Raw genomic sequence first — 24549 nt, 5'->3', positions numbered from 1 at the left:
CCTAAAATTGATCGATGACTTAGTGCGTCTCCATGATCTCCTTTGTCTCCCAATCAGGGTTTTGATACCTGGAAATACGTGAGTTACGATTGAATAATAATCACTTGCTTTCACCTGTAATGAGCCACTCTGCAGAGTTGAGCAAGACCGGTACACATAACAAAGAAGTTCACACTACTCAAGTAGTAATTGACCGGTGTGATGACAAGACAGTAACGTGTCCAGATGGCTCCAGTGGCAAACAATGCAGAGTTCTGAAAAATCGATTTTTGATAGTTTGCAAACATTCAAGTAACTAAAATATGCTTGACTACAATAACAAGTCAGACCTGATAAACAGACAGCTTATCAGCTGGTCTGGCCAAATCCGCGAGACCAGCTCCGACAAGAGCCCACTTGATTGTCGGTGCCCAGAAAAACACAGTTTTCGGACCGGCTGCATGATTCCAAGCAGGCTTGGCGAAGGCTGGAAGAACCGGATAGACCAATTTGTCTCCGGCTTTACAAAGAGCTTGGTAAAGAAGACGGTGTGGGCCCATAATGATAGAATTACCTTGAAAAATGTACAAATTGACTGCTGCAGTGTAATTAACAGGTTAAACATCTTGTGGTAAATAAATAATATACTTATTGTAAAATTATTTCATATTGTTAGAAACAAAAAACCTCGCAATTAGTCGTATACGAAAATATCAGTGGTGTTACACCACGAAGCGAAGCCATTTGGTCTCAATGAATTCTCAGTCGTTCTAATGGGGTGATGTCTTTTTCTCGATCGCTTATCAGTCACTCTACCAATCGAACTTCTCTTGGTAAACCTATCGCTTTCATCAAAGTAATCAGAAGATTTCAGACTTTCGCGGTCACTTTTTTAATCATAAGATATTTATTGATTTATTTATTCGGTCGCAAAAGGATAGTTTTGGTTAAACAGAAAAAAAGGGAAAAAAAAATTGAAGAAGAAAAGAAAACGAAGAAGCAGACGGGTTACAGACAAAAGTTCAAAAGAGATAGAAAAAAGACGGAAGGATTTTCACAACATTCTGATCTGACGTAGGGGATGGAAAATCACAGTAATTTCAGATTATTCACGCTCTTTCTATTCAAAGAATTTGGAGAAAAGGGAAAGAGAAAATAGAAAAGCAAGCGGAAGAAGAGTGAAAATGTACAGTAAATTTAATGAGTTAGATAGCAATATACTTTGTTGGAACGGGGTGTAAATGTTGTTCAAATATCTTGAGACTAGAGAAGCGCCTAACGACAAGGGGAGAAGGACAAGAAATGAACATTATGAAATATTGAGGAAACACGCTGAAAATTTTTCGTCTGGTTGACTGCGAGGGAATCGAGATTCAAAATTAGAACGCATTTCACTCAAAAAGGAGGAAGAGAATGGTTTAGGATAGGAAATTTGTGGTGATAAGTAATTGAGAAAAGAAATTTAACAGCATCCGGATCCTCCACCCAATCCACCAGTGGCGTTTCCTCCTGGAGAGTTCGGTGAGCTTGGAGAATGTTGTGGTCCCAACTTGATTCCATTGGCTTCGTTGTTGATGTCGAAGACGCCCTCCTGGATCTTACGATAGATTTCCTTAGCAGTATCAATAAATGCTTCTTCTACATTGGCGGCTGTCTTTGCAGAAGTCTCCATGAAGACGAGACCATGCTCACGAGCAAAAGCCTCTCCTTCTTCACGTTTCACCTCTCGACGAGCTTCCAAGTCACTGAAAAGATTGAACCATACTTGTCATTTGACGGGCCGGCCCGGCGGGCCGGCCCGGCCCGGCCCGGGTGGCCCGGCCCGCGGGCCGGGCCGGGCCGGGCCAGGGCCGGGCCGAGGAAAAATTTTGCCGGCCCGGCCCGGCCCGGTCGGCACGGGTGGAAATTTTTTTTTAATTTTTGCATCCCAAAAATAATTTTCAAGTACTTTTTTACCACTAAATTCACTGTAGAACTAATAAAAATAGTCAATTTAGTCGAATTTTTGAAGAAAATGCCCCAAAAACCACTTTTTCAAAAATTAACGCTGAAAAAAACATGTTTTTCGAAAAAAGTTGCTTCACCCGGGCCGACCGGGCCGGGCCGGGCCGACCAGGGTGACCGGGCCGGGCCGGGCCGGGCCGGTGAAAATTTGGAAATCGGCCCGGCCCGGCCCGGCCCGTGACAAGTATGGATTGAACACTTCGTTAAGTTGAAAAATTAATATTAAAATAATCGGAACAAGGTAACATTGTTATTGGTTCAATGATATAAAGCTATCTTACCTCTTGTTTCCGATCAGCATAATAACCATGTTGGAATTACTGTGCTGCCTGGCATCTTCGAGCCACGACGTCAAATGATTGAATGTGTCGCGTCTAGTGATGTCGTAAACAAGAAGAGCTCCGGCTGCTCCACGATAATAAGATCGAGTGATCGAGCGGAATGACTCTTGTCCAGCAGTGTCCCAAATTTGAAGCTTAATTTGCTTTCCATCGATAGTTACCATACGTGCTCCGAATTCGACACCTGTAATGAAAAGTGTATAACACCGACTTTTACTTGAACATTTTATTCTGAAACTGCTGCCTTGTATAGAGTATCCCTTTCTATTCAAGTACATCTCTCTCACTCTCTCTCTATCTTACCAATCGTCAGATCATGAACTGGCTGGAAGCGCTTGTCGGTGAATTGCAACAACAAACAAGACTTTCCAACACCGGTATCCCCGATGATAATGTACTTGAAAAGGTAAGCATATGACATTCTTCTGGAATAATAAATTGAAAATTGAATTTTATGAAAGGTGAATAGTTAATGAAATGTGCATGAAAAAATCAAAAAGAAGAAGAAGAAGAAGCAAATAATGTGATAGTCAGTGGAATAGCACAACGAAAACATAAACGTTGGAAAAATGGTCAAAGCAGATGATGTGGCGAAGAAGCATCAATTGTTCCTCATGACAGAGGAAAATCGTTACGAAACCGAATAATATCATATGACAAAAAAATGGAAAGTTCGGCCAGCTACTGGAAAGTCGCATTGAGAAAATCAAAAGAAGTATCCAGAGTAGGGTACGAAAATTAGGATTTTGTTTGTAAGAAGCTTATTCCGTCAAGATGAAGTTTCCAATCATACTCAAAAGAGTACTCGCAAAGTTTCAGTGCCGTTTTCTTTTTTCACGTTCTCTCTTGCCGCAGACAACCAAAAAATCGAAGCGGGTGAGCGCATAGTGAGCGACTCGTGAGTGGGGCTGTGAGCGGTGGTGAGATGTGAGAGGTCTCTGCGTCTCTAATGCAAGGAAATGGAGAGTGAAGAGATGTGTGACTATTTCATTTCAGTGGCGCGGTTCTCCTCGAAATTGCACATACACAACACAAAAAGCATATCTAGAAAAGAAACAGAAATGGAAGAACGGAACAAAAATAAATGAAACGGGGGAATGAGTTAGGCCTAACTCATTCCCCTGTTTCATTTATTTTTTAACGTTAGGTGATATAAAAAGAATCAGGATATCATGAATAGTTTGGTCTGAAATATATACCTTATCAATTTCAATGTAGTTACCAATAGTTTAAAAATTTAGAGATAAACTGATTCATTACTACGCAAAGTTGAAGATGTTTTCCAAACTGCGCTGAAAGTATAGCAATCAACTCAGTGGGTGACGACTAGAAAGCTCGAATATTTCTTTCTCTGTCAAACGTCGGCAGAGCCAGAATTGAGAATGAGAAAGCTGACTATGAGAGAGAAGTACTAGTCTCTTCGTGTGCTGTTTAATTGGGTCGAGCTTGTCGTAACCAAGCAAGCCATCGAGAGAATAGAGAAAAAGTCGTGTGCATAGAAGGATTCAATACACATTTATTTTTCGTTTCCAGGAACAAGGATACGATTTTAATAACGTGCGGAATATGAATTCGATTTAAGAGTGTATTGGGAACTTACCGAATAGATACAATACGCACCTTTTGTAAGCAGTCATTTTTCGACTTTTGAACTAAGAAAATTCTATGAAATCACCGAAAAGTAACAAAAGCACATTTCCAGATTACTGCATATGCTTCCAAGAAAAAAGTAAATGATAGACGAAACGAGGAAGGAGAGAACGATATGCAATAGGGAACATAGTTCTTGACGAAAACACCACATGACAGGGAAAATCATTTTCAAAAGAAGATATCGAGACAATTGAAGAGTAGGAGTTCAAATTTAGTACCGTTTTATCTACTATGACAAGAACTCGTACAGAATAAAAACCAATCGAAACGTAATCGATCAACAAAAGGACTTTCATACCCGTAAAGTGGAGCCACAGGCATCGCGCTTTAGTCACGAGAATTTTTGTGACGGCAAGCAGAAGAGACGACGTGTCCACGTGAGCGCAAGTGGGATCGTTGACGAGACGCAGACGAAGACGTTGAGAGCTATAACAAACAAGAAGACAGCAAGAGCTGAAATGAGAGTGATGTGAAAATATGCGGGGAGAAAATCTCGAGATCGACAACGTTATGCTCATTCGCCAATTATGTTGAGCTGAAGAAGAAAAAGGAGGAGCAGGAGAAATGAGGAGAAAATAGGATGTCTCTTCCAACAAAACCCCTCATATTTCTCTTTCCTTCATTACTTGTCGAAAACAAGCCCCGGGCAATATTTTCCCATAATCAACATAGATATAAGAAAAGAAAATATAAGCTTTGTAGTGAAATTTTTAGTAGAAAAACGAAAAGCACGCCACTTTTGACGAAAGTCCTTGAAGTGTAAGTTGGGAAATGAGAAATGAAGTCTACGGCTCACGACGGAGACGTCAGAATGATACGAAACGCAGGAATGACAATTGCAAATGAGCACCGTTGACGAGGTAGCCAGAGACATTTATGGAGAGACCGGAGAGAATTCAGAGTGTCTAGAAGAGAAATATGGAATTGTGAGATCATCATGACGTCTGCAGATTTCCAGAACGAAACAATGAGTATTGAATGCAAATTTGAATATTGGTTGTAAAAAAAGCAACGTAATCAAAGACTTTTCCCAGAAACAATACAATTGCCAAAACTGATAAGGATAAAAACGATAAAGGTTGTGAATTCGAAAGCATCGCTTTCAAATCAAGCAAAATGTAAAAGAATTTTCTGCACTCAACAATAGGGTTAGGACAAAATCTATTGAAAAAAGTGTTTATATTGTTCAACACGATTGTTTATTTATAATAATCATCATTCACACAGGTGAAACGAAAACAGCAAAATGAAATGATAAATAGATGATGATGGAGTTCAAAACAACAGGAACAGGTGAACATGTAGGTGGAATATAGAAAAAATATAAATGAGAAATAAATAGTAAAAAATGAATAGAAAGTTGTTATGTTATCAGAATTGGGCAGTTATGCTTTCGAGTTATTCAAACGCAGATTGTGATCGTCCTTCAACTTGTTCAACTTTTCACGAGTGATACAATGTTGTCCAGATAGTTCCATCAGTTTCTGAAGTTGCTTCTTCATTATCGCTTCAGTCTTTTCCAATGGAATGTCGGTCTTAGTCTTCAAAACGGATGTTTGCATATTATTCAGAGACTGATCGATTTGGTCAAGATCGAAATCGGCAGACTTCATCTGAGCATCCACGTTCAACATCATTTGAGCTCTGAAAATAAGGGTTTGTCGTAAGTTGTAGGCAGATGCACAAGCTTACATTTGAACTCTCTGAACATCATGTCTACTAGCGAATCGGCTGTCTAGTGGAAATTTGTACTCCAGATTAGTCCAATCAGGAAGATTCAATTTTTTCTCAAGCTCAGCGACTGTTTCTTCGATGTCATTCAATACAGATGTCATAGAACCAATATTGAAATTTAGTTTCTTACAACTTCCGCTCAGCTCATCCATCTGAGTGTATAAGCCCAAAACCTTTGGCTCCAAAGAAATTAGCTCACGATCATATGCATTGAGCTCTAGAATTTTATTGTTGAATACTCGTTCCTGTTTGGCGATTTCCGAATGATAACTATTGACAACTTCCTGCAGAGCATTGAAAAATGCTTTCGAATCAGTTCCTCCCAGTCCAGCTTTGATTTCTTCTTCAGAAAGACTGTCACTCCCGCTCGCTCCAACTTTAAGACTTGCAGTAGTTGTAGCTGCTCCTTTTAGCCCACCAAGACCGGCGGCCGCCCAGCTGTAAGGTGATTCATGAGGAATAGAATAGCAAAGAAAAAAAGGAATGCACTTCATAAAAAGGCAGCGTTTATAAACCGAAGTATTTTTAACGTACCCTGATCCTTTTGCCAGTGGTGTTGAAGTGAGTCCCAGTCCAGTTGAAGTCGTTTCTGCTTGCTTCGGAGTACTGACAACGGGAGGATTCAAAGAGGCGGTGGGAATAGAAGAAGCGGTAGTAGATGCTGTAGTTGGAGGAAGTCCCAAGTTCAAAGTGAGAGCAGGAGCAGGAGCAGCAGATGTCGCACCAAATAAACTTCCAGTTGGTGCAGCAGAAGAAGTGGCAGTGGATGTAGTAGCTGGCGTTGCTCCAAAACTTCCGGTTGTCCCGGATGGAGCGATAGATGGGGCTGCTGCTGAAGTCGTTCCAAATAATCCTCCGGAAGATGGTGCAGAAGTGGTGGTTGTAGTGGAAGGCTTGGTGCCGAAAAGTCCTCCGGTTGACGGTAGAGTAGAAGCAGACGCGGTGGATACTGCAGTTGCGCCGAACAAATTTCCAGCAGAAGCTGGCACTGGTGCAGTTGTAGATGAGGTTCCAAAAAGTCCACCAGTTGGAACCGCAGCTGTATTTGACTGACCGGAAGATGTAACAGCCGTTGTTGCAGCCGGTACATTCGTTTGGGTTGTGGAACTGAATAGTCCACCTGTTGAACTGGTCAGAGTATTAGCGTTTCCACCAAAAAGTCCTCCAGTAGTAGAAACTGTTGCTGCTGCGGCAGCTGGGGAAGCAAACATTCCGGTTGATGGAGCTGTTGTGGTAGTAGCGGGAGTTGTAGAAGCGAACAGTCCACCAGCAGTTTGAGTGTTAGATCCAAAAAGACCACCGGTAGTGTTTGCAGTTGCAGCTGGCTTGGCTGCATTACTGGTTCCAAACAGACCAACTCCAGGTGCTGCGGGTGCAGGAGCAGTACTTCCGAAGAGCCCGCTAGCTGGAGGGGCGGCTGGGGAGGTTGAGGTAGCTGTTCCGAAGATGTTTCCCCCGCTGGTTTGTACAGTTGAGGAAGATCCAAAAAGACCTGTGTTTGACGTTGCAGGCGCAGTATTGGTAGCGGCACCAAACATGCTACTGGCCGGTGCCGCAGGCGTGGATGTATTGCCGAACAAACCAGATGTCACGGTACCAGTTGAAGAACCGAATAATCCGGGGTTTAATGACGTTGATGTCGTTGTGTTGCCAAAAAGATTACTAGATGGAGCTGCTGACGTGTTAGCAGACTGTCCGAAAAGTCCTCCAGTGGCTGGAGCAGAAGTGGCAGTATTTCCGGCACCAAACAGATTTGCTGTTGGTGCGGTAGCTCCGAAGAGGCCAGTGCTTGGAGTAGCGTTGCTCACCGAAGAACCGAAAACGTTCGTATTGGCAGGAGCCGCGGAGGTGTTATTTCCGAAAAGGCCAGTTGTTGCAGGTGCTGCGGCTGCTGAAAATTCATTAAAAATAGATCGGGTTGCGGGCGCAGAAGAAAAATCAGTTACATTTCAATTTTAAGGGGTTTCTCACGTCTAAAAACGTTTTTCTTGTCTGATATACCGGAAACCCAGCCTTTTTTCAGTTTATTGATCGAGGAAAAACTATTTTCCCGAACATGAATAGCCCAATTATGTAACGCTACTTACCAGACGATCCAGTTCCAAAAAGACCAGTGCTTACAGGGGCCTGTGTTGACGTTCCTCCAAACGGATTGGCATTTCCACCAGAAGTAGTTGTGCTAGCACCGAACATATTGTTTACTGAAAAATTGAAAATGGATGCGAAACTTGTGGAAAATAGTTTTACCTGTGTTAGTTGCTGTATTACCGAATGAAAATCCTGAAGAAGCGGTGGTTGTTGTAGCACCGCCAAAAATGGATGGTTTAGGAGCCGAGTTTCCGAACATTCTAAACAATAAAATAAATTCGGTATTTAGCACTAAACTTGATGTGAACGCAAATAAAGAGTGAAAAGATATTCTAGATTTTGTGTCGACAAAAAAACGTTGTGCAATAATGCAATATATATTCGAAAACCGATTCACTAGTCGCGCGAAAACGGTGGCCTAGAAAACAGCTGTTCAGTCGGCGGCCATAGGGAGCACGAGACGCTCGAGAAAATAGAAAATCGAAGACAACTTCAAATGAAGCAGATATTTCTGTAACATCAATTTTCAAAATTAAAAAAATACTACTGGCGTTCTCTTCACATCGGCCAAATAACTAAAGAATTAGCGTTTCATGAAATTAAAGTCTGTGTGAACTGATGAAAGCGTAAATTTGCATTTTGCTTTCTCAGTTATATAACACAAATGAAAAACAAACTTGTTTGTTTCGAAATAACTGCTGAAAATGTATTAGTTAATCATATTAGAACTGCGGTGAATCCCGACCGTTCGATAATTTTGATAAATCGGAGACTATGTACCGTATCATTTTAAAGGATCATTCATGTTTATTCTTAAATAGGTCCCACACCGTACCGCGCATACTGTAATTTTTTTACAATTGTATTTTTCTTTTCCATGTGTTCCTTTATTTATCCCTTCCTGCTGTAAAAAATATTTTCCATGTCAATTTATTTAAACTGATGTATTGTTAGAAAAGTACTTTTTAAACTGATTTTACAACAAATAAACAACTTTCCCGAGGGCAAGACAATGAAAACTATATTTTTTGTTATGAAATAATTTAAAATTGCTTCTTCTCGAATCAGTTTCCTCAGAGCACTTTATCCGCTGAGAGGAAACACTTGCGAAAAAGAGAGAAGCAAAGATATAGGCCGTTCTCTATGCCTCCATCTCCTCAGCGCCTCTTAGTGTCCACTGTCATCATTTTTGCCTCCCACAACCATCATTGCTTTCTGTCCGCTTGCTTACTATTTTACGCTGATATGGTCAGCAACTATCGTTTGATGTAGTTCGCTAAATCAATTTTCATTGACTTTCTCAATTCTTCTGTAACACTCCCGATTTTTCACTTTTCATGCTTATTTCAGGTCGTCTAATGGAATGATTGTCGATTTGGTTCAATCGGTTAGACAGGGTGAATGGACCCAAGTTCGCCAGTTGTTGTTGAAACACTGGCTTGTACAAGTTCCACAAGTATTCGAAATCAATGGAGATATGCCATGGGACAACACGGGTGTTAATGAGAAGTTGCTTGGTATGTGGTACTGCTATCATAATGTTCAAATGTTAAATAAAGATATTGAAACATGTTTTTAGGCTCTCCAGGAGAATTATTGTTCTCCCCTATCGTCAGTGCATTCTTGTTAGATGTTCGAAACACAAAAAGTTCTCTGGAAGGAATGAACGAAATCGCTGGAGTAGATCCAGCGAATAAAGGCAAAATTTGTGGTCATGTTTTCAAAAATGGAGAGCTCACGTATACCTGTCTTGATTGTGCCACAGATGGAACGTGCGTCATGTGTCTGCCATGTTTCGAAGTATCTATTCACAAGTCGCACAAGTATAAGGTAACTCGCTTTTTATTTTCACACTTTATTCTAGCTATTTATACGTTTTTGAAACTCATCAAATTCAGTCAAACACCGTTTTTATTTGTATTTAAACCCGAGAGTCTGTCGTTATTTTAGTTCTATATATTTCAAGATGCACTCTTCAACCGGATCAGGTTACTGTGATTGCGGCGATGTGGATGCATGGTGTGAGGGATACGCTTGTGCGAACCACGAAAAGAAAGACGGTGAAGAAACATTTACCCTAGCTCCAGAATTGAAAAAGCGCAGTGAACAACTGATTGAAATTATTCTACATTTTGCACTTTCAATGATTACACACAAAGACGATCTCCAACTACCCGATTTTTTCGAAAAGTTGAAGACAGAAAGTTCAACTGACAATCAGCAATGCTTAACAGTTTTGTACAACGATGAAACGCATACATATGAATCGGTGAGTGAAACATTGCGAATATCTCCAATCCAAAGTGAGGTTTCAGGTTATCAATGTGTTAGAGCTGTACATTCATTGCACTAAAGATCAGGCAATGCTTGTTGCAACAATCGTTGATCGAGAAGGCCGCAGTGCGGTGAAGCTAGGGAATAAAACTGATTGTACAAGAACAAAAGAGGATGTGCAGAAAAAATCATCTCGCGGTCAGAATGTGATCAGAAGATCATCTACCCATCATTTACCACTAAGTGTCAAAGTCATGGATACAACACTCTTTGCCCTTCAAAGTTTTTCTATATCACTTTTAACCTGGCTCAATACCCAAATGGACGTTTTCCGTAGGTTGCAAATTGAACAAAATATAAATTGAACTTGAATTTACAGCGCCGCTGCGAGAAATTGTTGGGGAAGTCTTGCTCAATTCAAACTTTCCTTTAAAGAAGAAGTACTTACAAAAAGTGGTCGTGGAAGATTCCAATATAGATAATGCAGATATGAATAACGAAATTGATGCAAATGAAGAAGCAGAGCTTTTCCGACTTGCCATAGAAGGAAGAATGGATGTTGAAGATATGATCGGAGTAGAAGATGAAGATGAACAAATGGAAGTTGACCCAGACGAAGAAGAAGAGGGTTCGAATTCAGTAACAACGACTGTTGAAGAATCGACCATCGAATCTTCATCGTTCACAATCCTGGAAAATATTCTTCTGCAGGATACCCAAATGTGGAAAGCTGGGAGATGTATCTTGCATCAGTTACTCATGAGAACCGTATTTATGATTTACAATCAGAAAGTTCGCTTTGCTAAAGCTTTCATGAAACACTACAATGAGATTTATGAGGATTTTATCAAAGACGATCATGAAATGGACGTATCTGTAGTAGGATTGTCAGTGCAGTTTATGACTGTCCCAAGTTTGGCCAGAAAATTAGTAGCAGAAGACGAGGCATTCAGTGTAATCTCAAAAGCAATTCGTGTGCAGACTGATAAATACATCAAATGTAAGATAATCTTTAACGATCACTCGGAGCAAAAATTCATATTTTCAGTAAATGCTGATGAAAAAGTTGCGAGATTCGACTTCGCGAGCCGATCATTCCCAGCTGATTTGAGAAGATCACTTCAAATCACACGTGATATGGCTTATATTCTGAATGCAGTTCCTTCCGAAACTGATTGGACCCGAGAGTTAATTGATGGATTTGTAAGTGGATTTGCTGATTTCTTAGTTTTTGTTCAACGGTTACAAGGAATGGATGAGGTGAAGCGACAAGCAGTGGAACATCAAGTTTGGGAATCCGAGTGGGAAACGGCGTTTAATATTCTTTTGAGATTGAAGGATGCAATTACTCTAGCAATTTCGTGGGCGGAAACGAATGTAAGCAAGTCCTGTACTAGGTTTCATAATATAACTTTTTGTAGGAAGAAGTTCATAACCGTGTCTTATTGATGTGTTTGGAATTGATGAATAATATGCCACCTGTTTACACCAAGGCTGACGATGACTCAAAAGAAGTTACAATAACAATCAATGGAGAATCGTGCAAAATCACACATTTTGATGTGCTGAAATCTGCTACATCAATTCACCAACCGGTGGTTCGAATTATCGCAGGTCTATTCACTGCTCAAAATCATGCGATGTTTTTGATGAGAAACGATTGTGGTAACGAGATTCAGGAACAGATCAAGACCATTCTAATAACTAACGAAGACACGAATCTCTACGAATTGAGTCTTAGGGTCCTCGTTCTATGTGCTCAGTCAAATGCGTCACTATGGAGAAGAAATGGTTTTTCTTTAGTAAACCAAATTCACAATTATTTTTCCCCATTATGTCGTAATGAGATGTTTGATCGAGACATATTAATGATGCAAGTTGGAGCTGCTATGACCCCACCATTGAAGTTTATCATTCATTTGCTTCAACGCTTCCGGCTTGATAAATGGGCAACAATCGAATTCGAACAAGATAAAGCCACCGCTGCACAAATCAAACCTGAATCAGAGGATCTTAGCAAGACCATGGTCACTATAGCTGAAGAATTTTTCCAATGTCTTATTTTGATTTTATGTGAACGATACGCCCACGGTGTTGGTAAAACGAATCCTATCGACGGACTGAAACGAGAAGTCATTCATATTCTGTGCACTGGCTCTCATACTTTCAGCCATGTAAGTTGATCATTTTAATAATTATTCGACAGACCAATAGGCTACCCAATTCAAATCAAGTAGGTTTCAATAAGTGGGAGGGCTCTCGTGGGTTTTCTTAGTTGGTTATTGGTTTAGCATTTAGAATTTAAAATTTAAGTTTATGTGACAGTCGAAAAAATAGTCGGGAGAAACTTCGATACGTATATTTCCAAAGACAATTTGTTTTGTTTTAGATTCAACAGAAGGTGTCTCATGATAGCAACGCGAAACGTATTTCACTTCATGATGCCGTTAATCAAGTTGCTGATTTCCGAAAACCATTATCAACTTCAGCTGGGCAGTTTCACTGCAAAGAATCTAGTCTTCCTGTTTACTCCCCTTTTTTCATGCACTATTCAAAAAGTGATCAATCGGCAGCAGAACAAAGTCAAGCTCGTGTACGTGCAAAACTAGACAAGTGAGTTTGATTACTTTTTTTGTATAATTACTGATGTTGCGTTCAGAAACATTCGTGCGTGCGCTCCTCCTGTTCTTCCTGATTTCCTCTCATTTTTCGAACAAATACCAATGCTCTTGAAATCTGGTATCCTGATTCATGTATTCCGTCTTGTGATAGACAGAGCTACTCGTAGAAGTCGTTTTTCAAGCGATCGTCTTTTCCACAAGGTTCTTTATCTAATTGGAATTGCATTGAACGAGGAAGAAAAATGTTCATCATTCGGATTTACCCAGAAAGCTGAAGAAAGCGTTGGTCTTTTAGCGTTACTGGAAGGCCTTATCGGCAAACCTGAATCATCTATTTGTCCAATTCTACTCGAAGTAACTGTTGATAAGTATAGGAAGCTGTTGAAATCTAAAACAGGACCATCCGAACCGGCTCCAGCTGCTGACCAAAAACAACCGCTTCATTCAGCAGAGGAATTGAAAGCAAAACGAGCTGCACGAGCGGCTGAGATGAGACAGAAGGCGATGGCGAAAATGTCCAATATGCAGTCAAAATTCATGAAGAAAATCGAAGTGGAAGACACGAAGGATGAATCACAGCCTTCCGCTGAGAAATCAGATGGTGTTGTCAAAAATGAAGATTACGAAAATAAACAGTTTTTCGATGAAGATGTTGTGAAGCAAATCGGTCACGATTTCCCAGTTTGTATTGGAAGAAACAAATGGCAAACGGAAGTTGTGAAACCAAGAACGTTGACATGTATTTTATGTCAAGAAGACGAAGTGATCGCACCTCAACAAGGAAAACCGATGGTGTGTGCAGCTTTTATTCAACAGTGAGTTGGCTCTATAATGATATAGTACCAAAGGCGTATAACTTCAGATCTCAACTATTTACACACAAGAATAAAAACGGAGAACTCATGACATCATCAAGTGGAACTATTTCAACTCGCGATCTCCTCACAGCTCCTGCAACACTTCAGTATGGCGTAGATGTTTCTACCTGTTCACACAGTATGCACTATGAATGCTATCGAAGGTATGTATGCCAGCACCTCACCTATTCCGTATTCACCTAAAGCTACCCTTTTGTTGATTTAGTTGTATTAGGTTGTCCCAAAAGTTTTCGAACATAGTTTTGTTATTCTGCTATAGGACAGAGAGCAAGAATCAAACCAAATAGTGCATGTTTTCCATTATATAAGACGTCGGGTGTATTGACAATATCATTCATTTCTTCTGGCTGCCTTCTCTCAATGAACGCGGCACCAATCTTTGTCCCCGACCGACTTCATATTCGTCATGTGATTTTATTTTTGTTTCTATCTAACTCCGAAATCACTGAGATTGAAGAACGTATGGTTGAAGTTTGAAAGGATAATGCCCCTCAACGGCAGACAATTAGCCTTTGTGTCCATCGTTTCAAAAATAATGATTTTTCTTTGGCCGAAGAAGCACGTTCTGGAATCCCAGTGGAGTTCGACATTGACAAGTTACGGGAGGAAGTGGAAAGTGACCCACTTCAATTCATTCGTAAACTGGCAACAGTAATGGGCTCTACTCACTCTGCGGTAGAAAGAGGACTGGGAGCTCTTGGCAAGTTAAAAAAATGGGAAGATGAATACCACACAAATTGTCTAACTTTGACCTTGAGCGCCAAGTAGACATGTCACTGAAACTTCTAACCCTCCATCCTAATTTCAACTGCCTGGATCATTTGGTTACGTCGAACGAGAAGTGGGTCTTATACGAAAACCACCACAGGAGAGCCCTGTGGGTTGATGCTGATAAACAGCCAGAGGATGTCATCAAACAGGAGTTTAACCTTAAGAAAATATTGCTCTCCGTCTGGTGGTCTGTTCATGGACTGCTTTATTGGGAACTGCTTCCCGAGGGAAAAAATATCACCGCCGACTACTATTCTTCTCAATTACAAAAGGTGAAGTCCAAACTGAAAACCTCCCCTCTACACGGCCACAGAGTCCACTAACTCCATGACAACGCAAAACCACACACCGCAAAGACGACCAAGTCTCTCCTGGCTACATTGCACTGGACAGTCCTTACTCACCCTCCGTACAGCCCTGACCCCGCTCCTTCGGATTACCATCTGTTCAGCGACATGCATCGATCCCTTGTAGGCTAGGACTTCAAAACAAAGTCAGAGGTCGAAAAATGGGTGAAAAAGTATTTTGACTCGAAGCAGCCTGAGTTTTAGCGGAAAGGTATTGAATCTCTACCTACTTAATGGCAAACAGTCGTGGATAAAGGTGGTCCCTATGTTTGATTTTTGTAATATTCTGGCTTTGTATAAATTTGATTTCAATAATGTTCGAAAACTTATGGGACAACCTAATATAACTTTAATCTGTAGATAACTTTGTCCTTTGACCTCCTAACACTCGTTTTTTTATCACAGCTTGTCGGAATCCAATCGATCCCGTGATAGTTTGAGAGCTCGCCAAGTCGGTCAACATGCACACAAAATGGTGGATACCGAAAGTGGTGAATACCAGTGTCCGTTGTGCAAAAGATTGTCCAATGCAGCCATTCCAATTCTACCAGCATATCAACTGACTAATCAAATCGGGTTTGTGAAAAAATAAAACAATTTCATATTGTAATTTTGATTTACAGATTCTCTACCATCTCAGGTGCAGCCAAAGAAAACTTCGAATCTTATATTACAAGGGTTAAACGAAACTTAGATATGCCTCTCAGCTCTGAATCTGTTACCAAAAAAGGACATAGCAGGAAGAGATCTCACTCAGAAAGATCTTTACTTGATCTCGAGAAACTTTCTCAGACAAGCAAAGAACCTGATGCCACCAATATGTACTCTGGCGTTTATTCATTCAGTGCTGCCCACAGCGACGCAAGCAGCACTACTCAACTATCACCCAGTACTGCTAATGAATCTCAAATGGTTTTGAACATAACGCCATCGCCAGATGATGTAGATTTCTATAATGAACTTGCTGCTTTATTTGTGGATCCTGAGCCAAACACAGTCACATCACCGACTACAGTTTCGACCCCAGTTAGTGGTTCAACTCCTCGGAGCAGCGACACAGTGCCGAATGAAGTTGTCAAGAAACCATTGAGTAGTCAGATTCAGCATGCTCTCTATACTCTCATCCGACCTTTTCCATCACTAATGAAGAGTCGTATATGCTCAACATCGTTCGAAGGATTTGAAGATCCAATTAAAGATCTCGGAAAAAATATGATCAAAGTGAGTGGTATTGACACTTTCTTTAATAAAAAAATATCAAGACCCGGGAGTTCGGCGCAAAAATTCAAAAATTGGAGTTATTCTGCTAAAAGATGACAATGAGTTAGAAAATAATGATTGTAAGTTTCATCATTTTGATAAAATTTAAAATAAAATTTTTGAAGTTGGCATTGAAAATTTTTCCTCGGTCTGAAGCTTCCGGACCGGAACGAAATTTGACGTCTATGCCCTTCTTCAGTATTGTCAGACATTTTTCGACAGACTGTTTTTGATTTTTTTGATTATTCGAAAGATCAAAATTAATTTCAGTATCGGAGACGTGGAAACGAATTGAAGATAAACTTCATTGAGAAACATCTCAAAGGATATGTCATTTCAACTGTAACATGGCAAAGCACTGCACATGTTGCTAGAGCTATTTCTGCCTACTTACATTATGACAATAAGCCACTGTTCGGAGCTCTGAACACTAGGCAAAAAGATTGTCTGTCAGCTATGGGACGTTTATGTGCATCACTCTCACATAATATGCAGTATCTTCTCCACGCTGTTTCGGATATGCTTCGAGTGCTTCTTTGTGATCCACCAAAAGCGAAGTTAGCTCAAACACCTGGGTCTCCGCAATTTGGAACGGCTGCCACATCTTCGCCTGGATCTTCAACACTTCCCCTTCCACATTCTGGGACAAATTTTACCTTTTTGGTTCAATTATTCAATCCAGCTGGTCCAAGAAAAAATGTTAATCTAAACATTTTGCAAGTAGATATTCTCAGTTTAGCAGTAAGAGTTTGTGATTAATTTCCGAATCTTATTTTTGATTTGAGATTTCTTTGATGATGACTATCGGCTGGACCTGGCACAATGGTACACAATCAATGAACTCTTCAACACATCAGAAATCACGTTTGCTCACTCCAGATGGGTCTGTTGATGAAGCGTATGTTCTTCGTCTTGCTCTTCTGGCATATTACTTCCAGGTATTCTTTGAGATGTTTTCCCTCTCTTTTCTAATCACTTCATTAAAGATCATTGCAACTCATCAGGAGTCTGATGGAGATGACTTCCCGATGGAGGATGATGAAGTGCGCCCTGACATTGATCCTGCCGCTGTTGAGATAATAGTCAAGCTTCATTCAATTTGCCATCCTGAAGAACCAACATTAAGACGAGTGGATGCGTTGTGGCGAAAAATTGAAGAAGGAGCTCAATCTCTTCTTAGACCAATAGCTCTTCTTTATCATTTCATTACACTTGTTGATCCACCAGAAGCTTTGAAAGATCCATCGATTAATAGTTCGGAAGCATTATTCCGTTACCTCGGTCTTCCACAAAAGATTGAAGAACAAGTTCATGGTTCTCTTGTGGAGTCACTGTTCGTCATGTGGTCTTCGGCTATTCCTAGAGAGTTTTCTCTCCGCCAAGATCTTGTGGTTCAACCTGTCCGGCCGAATCTTCTTGTTGAGTTACCTGAAAGATATAGTCAATTGATAAATCAAGTTGCCACCTTCAAATGTCCAACGATCCCCATCGAGGAATCGACGTCTAATGTTCCGACATTGTGTCTAGTCTGTGGTACAATATTGTGCTCACAGGCTTATTGTTGTCAGAAAATCGTAAGTTTCAAATATCACTATTCTCGTTGTGCTTCATAAATATTCTCGTTCAGATAAATAAACAGTCGTATGGCGCATGCCGATATCATATGTCACAATGCTCAGGATCTGTTGGAATGTTTTTGAGGTAAGGTATTTATAACAAACGCAATCATTATGTTTACATTTTCAGAGTTCGAGACTGCAGCCTAGTGTTGATGACAACCCGAAAACGTGGTTGCTTCCGTCCCGCCCCATACGTTGATGAATTCGGAGAGGTTGATCAGGGTTTCCGTCGTGGAAATCCTCTTCATTTGAATTCCGAGCTTTATCAGAAGTTAAAGTCGTTGTGGCTCCAGCAAGGAATCACTGAAGAAGTTGTAAACTACAATGAAATCGACTATCGTAATGTGCAATACGATTGGGCTCATTTCTAAACTTACTAGTTTTTTCTATGTCACCCGAATACATAATGGATTCGATTTTTCACTTTTGTTTTCTCAAGCTCATAATTCTACTTTAATGGGTTGAAAAAAATTATAATAGCTGTCTCGAGTATGCTGTTTTCTTTAGTTCTCTGTTAATTTTCTTTCTCTCATAACCAACTTTAAGTTTTTTTTGTTCTTCAGTCTTTTTTGCGTGTTTTCATTGTTAAAGTGTTATTCTGATTGTAGTCGAAATCAAATATACAAGCATTTGTGTTACTGTGACCATGTAAATGTGTTATAATCAAACATCCCGAGTTACTAAATATGTTTAGAGCAGTTGTATATTTCTGTATTCCATTTCTTTTGAGTTTCTCAATTGAACCAATAAAGATTAAGTTTGAATCAATCTAAAATGACTTGGCGAGTCCCACTGAAAAATAAATATTTGAATGACGTCATCTAGGCGAGTAAGATGTCTCGCTTTGGACGTTTTTTTTTTGGATGAGCATCACTGCCATGTGAGTTCGACATTCTATTTCGCATTGGCTTTAGAACACTTTTACGGAGTTAAATATCTGTAATTAACTGCTTAAGAGTCTATTATGTGATTGATGAAAACAATTTGCATCTCGAACATCTGTGTGCTCATAATAATCATCAATTAGAAGGTGAACTGACATTGCTCGATGTGTTTTTCCAGATATAGTCTCTCTCCCTCTCATTCTGGGTATCGAATTCCACCATTGCACTTCTAAACATGTGCCAACCACCTTCTTTTCTCTCGTTTCTTTTTCATCAGAATCGAATCCCGATGGCGTCGTATTCACCATTTGCTCTCTGTGTCTCTATTCCTCGTCTAATCTCTCCCTCGGTTCCCGTTTTTTCCCCGAGAAAAAGAGAGAAAGAGGGGAGACTACTGCGCGGCGGCACTGGCTGTGGACACCCTCTCGCTACTTCTCTCCATCGATTTTAGTTGGTTCGTCAAGCCTCGTCGCCAGCCCAACTTCTTTCATTTTTCCACTCGCGCACAGCTTCTTCCCCTCTTTTTTCTTCTTTCCTCTTCTTTTTGAGGCTCAGTCTTTACCATGATGCACACTTTCTTTTCGTTTTTTTTTCGAGTAGGCCTAGTAGGTGTTTTCTCATTTGTTTAAAAATCCAAAATATAAGAGAAGCTAGGAGAAATTGTACAACTTCTTATTGAAAATATTACAGCTTTTCGTTGTATTATTATTTTTCAAAGTAGTCCAGAAATCACATAGAAAGAAAATATATTTTGGCCAATTTCGCATATATCAAAATTTTTATGCTGCTTTGGAATAACAGTTCCTCTAAAATCAGTGACTCATTGTATCTGAATTATTTCGAAATGCTTGGAGATGGATACATCTAGATGTGACTATGCATATAAATATTATCGCTTCATCAGCAAAAAGTACAATGTAAAGGCGCATGCTATGATACCTCAGTTAGTCTCGAAGCGATTACAGTACTATTACTAATGATCAATTAAAGAAAAGCTTAAAATATCTTGGCTTGTTTTCAAGACTTCAATCTTTTTTTTTGTTGTTGTCTGTGGATATGAAATAATTATTATTTTAAGTATATCTTTGTTCTTTAATTTATAAGCTTGAAAGCAATTGAAGAAAACACCTTTTAAAAGTAAAAATTCCATTCAGAAACCTGAAGAACATTTCTGATAACTAACACTAAAATTCTGTACCAATCAATAAACTTTCTCACAATCGTTCTCTCGCTGACGCATCGAATGCACCTGATTTTGTTTGCTTACTGCAGGTAGACCGGCGTCAACTCCTCCCGCTCGACATGCAGACTATCGAGAAAGCGCTGCATCAACCGATGCCTTTCACGACAGGCGGGCAAACCATCTCAGACCGGTACGTTTCAAAATTGTTTTCATGCATCTTTGAGTTTTGAAAACAGTTTCAAAAAAATTCTAATTATGTCTGTTTTTAACATAATTCGTCACCTTTCAGGCTGACTGCTGCGAAGCATTCTCTGGCGGGAAGTCAACTTGGGAAGACAATATGCAAGGCTACGACAGAAGAGGTTATGGCTCCCAAGAAAAAGCATTTAGATTGTACGTTTACAATCCTCGTAAACACCGTGTAGCTATGCAACTTCAGATCTTCTTCATTGCACCAACGAGCCAAATGTATCCATACCTTCGATGGCTAATCTTCTGATTGAGCGGACGCAAAATCCCAATTGGACCGTGGTATACAAGGCTCTTATCACCATTCATAACATCATGTGTTATGGAAATGAACGCTTTTCGCAATACTTAGCTTCTTGTAATACGACTTTCAACTTGACCGCGTTCGTCGACAAAAGCGGAGGCGCTGGTGGTTACGACATGTCAAGTCATGTCAGACGATATGCCAAATACATTGGAGAGAAGATAAACACTTACCGAATGTGCGCCTTCGACTTCTGCAAGGTGAGTTGGTTATATTTTTTTATGGAAAGCATGAGAAGTTGAACATTTTATTTGATGACGATCACCGTTTGAATTTTTTTTTGTTCTAAAAATTGTTTCAAAATCAACAAAAAATGTGTTGTAAGTTTAAATTTGACAGGTCAAACGGGGCCGTGAGGATGGTCTTCTTCGTACGATGCATACGGACAAGTTGTTGAAGACTATTCCTATCCTGCAGAACCAGATTGACGCACTTTTGGAATTCTCTGTAAGCAGTTCAGAGCTCAACAATGGAGTCATAAACTGTTCGTTTATCCTCCTTTTCCGTGATCTAATCCGTCTGTTTGCTTGTTATAACGATGGAATTATCAATGTGCTCGAAAAGTATTTTGATATGAACAAGAAACAATGTCGGGATGCTCTGGATACTTACAAGGTATGTTCAATTATTTTTTAGCATTGCGAACCATTGATTAATTTCAGTCGTTCCTCACCCGTCTCGATAAAGTAGCAGAGTTCCTGCGTGTAGCCGAATCAGTCGGAATAGACCGTGGCGAGATTCCAGATTTGACGCGCGCTCCGGCCAGTCTTTTAGAAGCGCTCGAGGCTCATCTCATTCATCTCGAAGGCGGGAAAGCGCCTCCACCATCCCAGCAACAGGCGGCTCAGCAACAATTCGCTGGTGGATTCACATTTTCTCATCCTCAACCGGCGCTTGGAGACGCGGAGCGACAGAGATATATCGAACTAGAGCAAGAGCGTTTGAGACAATTTGAAGATCAGAAAAAGACTATCAACTCAGCGAATCCATTTGCTAACGATGTTGCAGCTGCTCCAGCGCCACCTACGACCTCGGCTCAGCCTGATCTGCTGGATATGTTCCAACCGTCTACTGCGCAGCCAGCAGCGTCTGTCCAATCAGACATAACAAACCCATTCGGAAATTTCTCTGCGCCGAATGCGTTCCCTCCAAACAATGGTGAGAAATTATACATTCAAGCACTTCTTAAAATAGAAAATATCATATTGAATATTTGGTTTGAGTATATAATTTATCTTACTCAAACATGAAACTTAATATAGAAAAAAGGTAGCAGATATCTCAGTTCTTTCTCCGGTATTCCGACCTATCGGTCCTATCGTTATAGCGCCTCATGGAGCTCCATTTGGAGTACCACCTGGTCATTCGTCTGCTCCTTTCTACAGTAATATTCAACAGCAAACACCAATGTCTCAACCAGCAAATGGTGAGTTTATTAGTAGTATCTTCGTTGTTGTGTGGTTCGTGTATTTCTTCTTCTTCTTCTTCTTTGATAATTCGATAACACAAAGTATTCGGACTCGCTCACCAGTTTTGTCGTTGTGTGGTTTTCGTCAATTTTCTGCACAACTTCAATGCTATATCCGTTGTAACATGGGCATGTGCAAAGTCAACAAAGTTCTGAGAAGAATTTTTAAGAACCGGAGAATCCTTTCGTTACTCCTCACGCTGTTCCTCCACATATGCACAATGCTCCGCCTGTTCCTCCCCCACCATCAACAGCCTCTGTTGCGGCGTCTCACGTTCCACAACCTGCTCCTCCTGGAGCCGCAATCAATCCATTTGCCGATCCAGGAGTGCAAATGCAACCGTTTGGGGATGCAGGTGAACTAATCTAACTCCATCATTCTCACTTACAGCCTAATTAATAAAAATAACTGAAAATAGTTATTTCTCAAGGGATATTATAACAAAACAAACTTACATTGGTGTTTTTTGCAAGGTTCAATTTTTTTTTGAAACTGAAATGTTTGTTGTCACGAGAAGCTAAATTCCAGGTCACGGCGCTACTCCATTTGGATATCCAGCATCTCACCCTGATGATCTCGCTCGGATGACAGCTCAAATGTCATTAAACCAACAAAGGTGAGTAAAGTAAAAGAATAGGTGGGATTTTGTTGAAGCTCTACGAGTGAATCACGTGTATCACAATACTTTCACATTTTTAGTTTTTTAGTTTTTGAATTTTACAGTGCACCCGCCGGATGGAACACTACCACTGCCGCAGTTTCGAGTAATCCATTTGGAACCGCTCCTGCACAGCCAATGTACACTGCCCCAATGGGAATGTACCAGCAGCCGTATGGAGGTCAACAGATGTGGAATATGGGTTAGTAGAACATATTGTTGGATTTATAGTTTGATTTTAAAATTTAATCCGCATTTTCAGCACCTTACAATCAACAGTACCCTTATGTGCAGCAAGGTCATGTTCCACCTCAACAACAACAAACTATTCAAATGGTCCATCAAGCCATGGCAGCCAAAAACGCTGCTCAAGCTCAACAAGCACAGGCTGCCTCTTCCGATCCATTTGGATTATAGTGCAATAGAAACCGTCTCTCATCACATTCCAAAAAAAACCAAATATGTAAAAAATGATAATTTTAGTTGCTCTGTTATTAGAACCCTGGTGTCTATTCTCAATAACTTATTTCTTTATTCCATTAGTATTTTTATTGCTTCCTGAACCAGCTTGTCATAATTATTTCTCCGTTTCTTCAACTTCGGCCAAAAATTGTCAGATCAGTGATGTTTGTCACTCTCTATCTCTCCGTCATTTGCGTCTCTAGTGGCATTTCTTTTACCCCGTCATTGTAACACCAAGTTCTTTGATTCACCTTCAGTGTTATTTTGATAGATAATTTATTTCTCGAATTTTTATTTTATATTTATTTCAAAACAAAGTGCTCTCCCCGTCCCCAGCCACCAACGTTTCGTAGCAATAAATTATTTCTTTGTGCTAAAGTTAGAATGTTACTTTCAAATTGCTGATAGATCGATTTTTCTGTTGCTGCAATAAATCTCCGTAGAATTTCGATTTTTGCAATACCAAGAAGTTTAAAAGTTTATAAAGTCTAGTATTATTCCAGATATACTCATTTTATCAGATCATCAATGGCTGGAAGACTGGTAGGTTACTCATGAGTTTATTATACTGCAAAAGTAGCGTTAGAGAGAATTTCAAGATTATCAGTTTTATTAGTGAACAGAAGGAAAGGTTTCTTTCAATTAGAGACACAGTAATACAAACTAAACCCATCAGTTGTAGATGTTCTAAATGTATACCAGGATTCCAGTATATGAGTAATTCGTTAGATGACTTACACAAATCTCAAGATGTCAGTTTTTAGGTGAGACCATCCTCAACACTACTAAAAACCTTCCAATCCTGGAAAGGAGGTTCAATTCGCGTGGAAAAAAATGACAAATTGAAAGGTAGACTTGATGTTGTCCTAGACCGTCCAGAAAAAAACAACTGTCTATCCGGAGAAATGATGAGAGAGTTTGGAGAACAAATAGAGGTGAGAATGGTTTCGTTTCCATCTCGGAGCACATTCAAGATGATTTCAGAAGATTTCAAGCGACGAGAATTCAGTTATTGTTGTTTATGGAATTGGAAAGTCATTCTGCTCGGGTGCTGACTTGGGGCTGATAAAGGATGTGAGTTCTGAATCATCAATTTCAGCGAATGGGATAAAGAATTTGCAGATTTCTGACCAAAATTTGGGAGTTCAAATGTTTGAATACATGTCAACAATTCTCAGTCTTCTCAATTCATCCCCAGCCATTTCGATTGCCAAAATTCATGGTCACGCGCTCGGAGGAGCCACAGAAATATGCTCGGCAACAGACATTCGCATAGCCCATTCTGACGCCAGAATTGCATTTTTTCAATCAAAAATGGGAATCGTTCCTTCCTGGGGTGGCGCTGAGTATTTGGAAAAGATAATGGGAAGAGGTCGAGCTCTTGCTGCTATGGGACGAGCCAATGTGATGTCTGCAGATGAAGCAAAACAACTGGGTTATGTTGATTTTGTATACGAAACAGAAGAGGAAGCAGAGGTGAAATAAATTATATATGGTTTCAGCTATCATCCAAATTTATTTCAGAGTTTCATCAGCCAAGTAGCAAGGGGTGGAAATGTGGTGACCAGAGCTCAAAAAGCAATGCTGATTGCAGTCAAGAAAGGATCACAGGAAGAACAAAAGAAGATATTAGAAGACGTTTGGAATGGAGAAACTCATCGTAATGCATTGAAGAAACAACTGGAAGCAGTCGTCAAGAAATGAAATTGTTTACTGTTGACTTTCATTGTGATGTCATAGCAGTTAATTTAATAAATCGTTCATTCGTGGA

At 40.1% G+C, this 24549-nt stretch overlaps 8 protein-coding genes across 8 annotated transcripts; 4 read left to right on the top strand and 4 right to left on the bottom strand.

Annotated features, from left to right (window-relative positions):
- Positions 1 to 19: 19 nt before the first annotated feature.
- GCK72_002191 (uncharacterized protein) lies at positions 20 to 539 on the bottom strand (the record flags this gene model as incomplete). The annotated part of the gene is made up of 3 exons (XM_003104681.1): positions 20 to 68; positions 115 to 254; positions 330 to 539. The coding sequence occupies 3 exons, from the start codon at positions 537 to 539 to the stop codon at positions 20 to 22; spliced, it is 399 nt and encodes a 132-aa protein (XP_003104729.1).
- Positions 540 to 1441: 902 nt separating this feature from the next.
- Positions 1442 to 2745, bottom strand: GCK72_002190 (uncharacterized protein; the record flags this gene model as incomplete). The annotated part of the gene is made up of 3 exons (XM_003104775.2): positions 1442 to 1724; positions 2265 to 2508; positions 2628 to 2745. The coding sequence occupies 3 exons, from the start codon at positions 2743 to 2745 to the stop codon at positions 1442 to 1444; spliced, it is 645 nt and encodes a 214-aa protein (XP_003104823.1).
- Positions 2641 to 7986, top strand: GCK72_002189 (uncharacterized protein; the record flags this gene model as incomplete). The annotated part of the gene is made up of 6 exons (XM_053723304.1): positions 2641 to 2730; positions 5549 to 5640; positions 6263 to 6729; positions 6781 to 6972; positions 7027 to 7590; positions 7835 to 7986. 6 exons carry the CDS (start codon positions 2641 to 2643, stop codon positions 7984 to 7986), a joined length of 1557 nt encoding a protein of 518 aa, XP_053591949.1.
- Positions 5363 to 8058, bottom strand: GCK72_002188 (uncharacterized protein; the record flags this gene model as incomplete). Its single annotated transcript, XM_003104805.2, has 5 exons — positions 5363 to 5621; positions 5670 to 6149; positions 6246 to 7602; positions 7799 to 7912; positions 7959 to 8058. 5 exons carry the CDS (start codon positions 8056 to 8058, stop codon positions 5363 to 5365), a joined length of 2310 nt encoding a protein of 769 aa, XP_003104853.2.
- Positions 8059 to 9099: 1041 nt separating this feature from the next.
- GCK72_002187 (uncharacterized protein) lies at positions 9100 to 9336 on the bottom strand (the record flags this gene model as incomplete). Its single annotated transcript, XM_053723303.1, has 1 exon — positions 9100 to 9336. The coding sequence occupies one exon, from the start codon at positions 9334 to 9336 to the stop codon at positions 9100 to 9102; it is 237 nt and encodes a 78-aa protein (XP_053591948.1).
- On the top strand, positions 9163 to 17940 carry GCK72_002186 (uncharacterized protein; the record flags this gene model as incomplete). The annotated part of the gene is made up of 17 exons (XM_053723302.1): positions 9163 to 9316; positions 9379 to 9629; positions 9766 to 10068; positions 10115 to 10406; positions 10453 to 11073; positions 11122 to 11450; positions 11495 to 12247; positions 12463 to 12686; positions 12733 to 13509; positions 13557 to 13715; positions 15096 to 15266; positions 15314 to 15911; positions 16221 to 16691; positions 16736 to 16888; positions 16937 to 17524; positions 17578 to 17651; positions 17697 to 17940. The coding sequence occupies 17 exons, from the start codon at positions 9163 to 9165 to the stop codon at positions 17938 to 17940; spliced, it is 6162 nt and encodes a 2053-aa protein (XP_053591947.1).
- A 1815-nt stretch (positions 17941 to 19755) lies between these two features.
- Positions 19756 to 22733, top strand: GCK72_002185 (uncharacterized protein; the record flags this gene model as incomplete). The annotated part of the gene is made up of 10 exons (XM_003104808.2): positions 19756 to 19826; positions 19926 to 20029; positions 20076 to 20389; positions 20529 to 20804; positions 20852 to 21347; positions 21517 to 21615; positions 21828 to 22013; positions 22187 to 22274; positions 22382 to 22518; positions 22579 to 22733. The coding sequence occupies 10 exons, from the start codon at positions 19756 to 19758 to the stop codon at positions 22731 to 22733; spliced, it is 1926 nt and encodes a 641-aa protein (XP_003104856.2).
- A 573-nt stretch (positions 22734 to 23306) lies between these two features.
- Positions 23307 to 24482, top strand: GCK72_002184 (uncharacterized protein; the record flags this gene model as incomplete). The annotated part of the gene is made up of 5 exons (XM_053723301.1): positions 23307 to 23321; positions 23543 to 23713; positions 23763 to 23852; positions 23901 to 24254; positions 24303 to 24482. 5 exons carry the CDS (start codon positions 23307 to 23309, stop codon positions 24480 to 24482), a joined length of 810 nt encoding a protein of 269 aa, XP_053591946.1.
- Positions 24483 to 24549: the final 67 nt, after the last annotated feature.

The sequence above is a fragment of the Caenorhabditis remanei genome, chromosome I, assembly GCF_010183535.1.
Source record: "Caenorhabditis remanei strain PX506 chromosome I, whole genome shotgun sequence".
NCBI classification, from domain to species: domain Eukaryota; kingdom Metazoa; phylum Nematoda; class Chromadorea; order Rhabditida; family Rhabditidae; genus Caenorhabditis; species Caenorhabditis remanei.
Note: the sequence above shows the minus strand (reverse complement) of the source record. Positions and strands in the feature narration are given on the sequence as shown.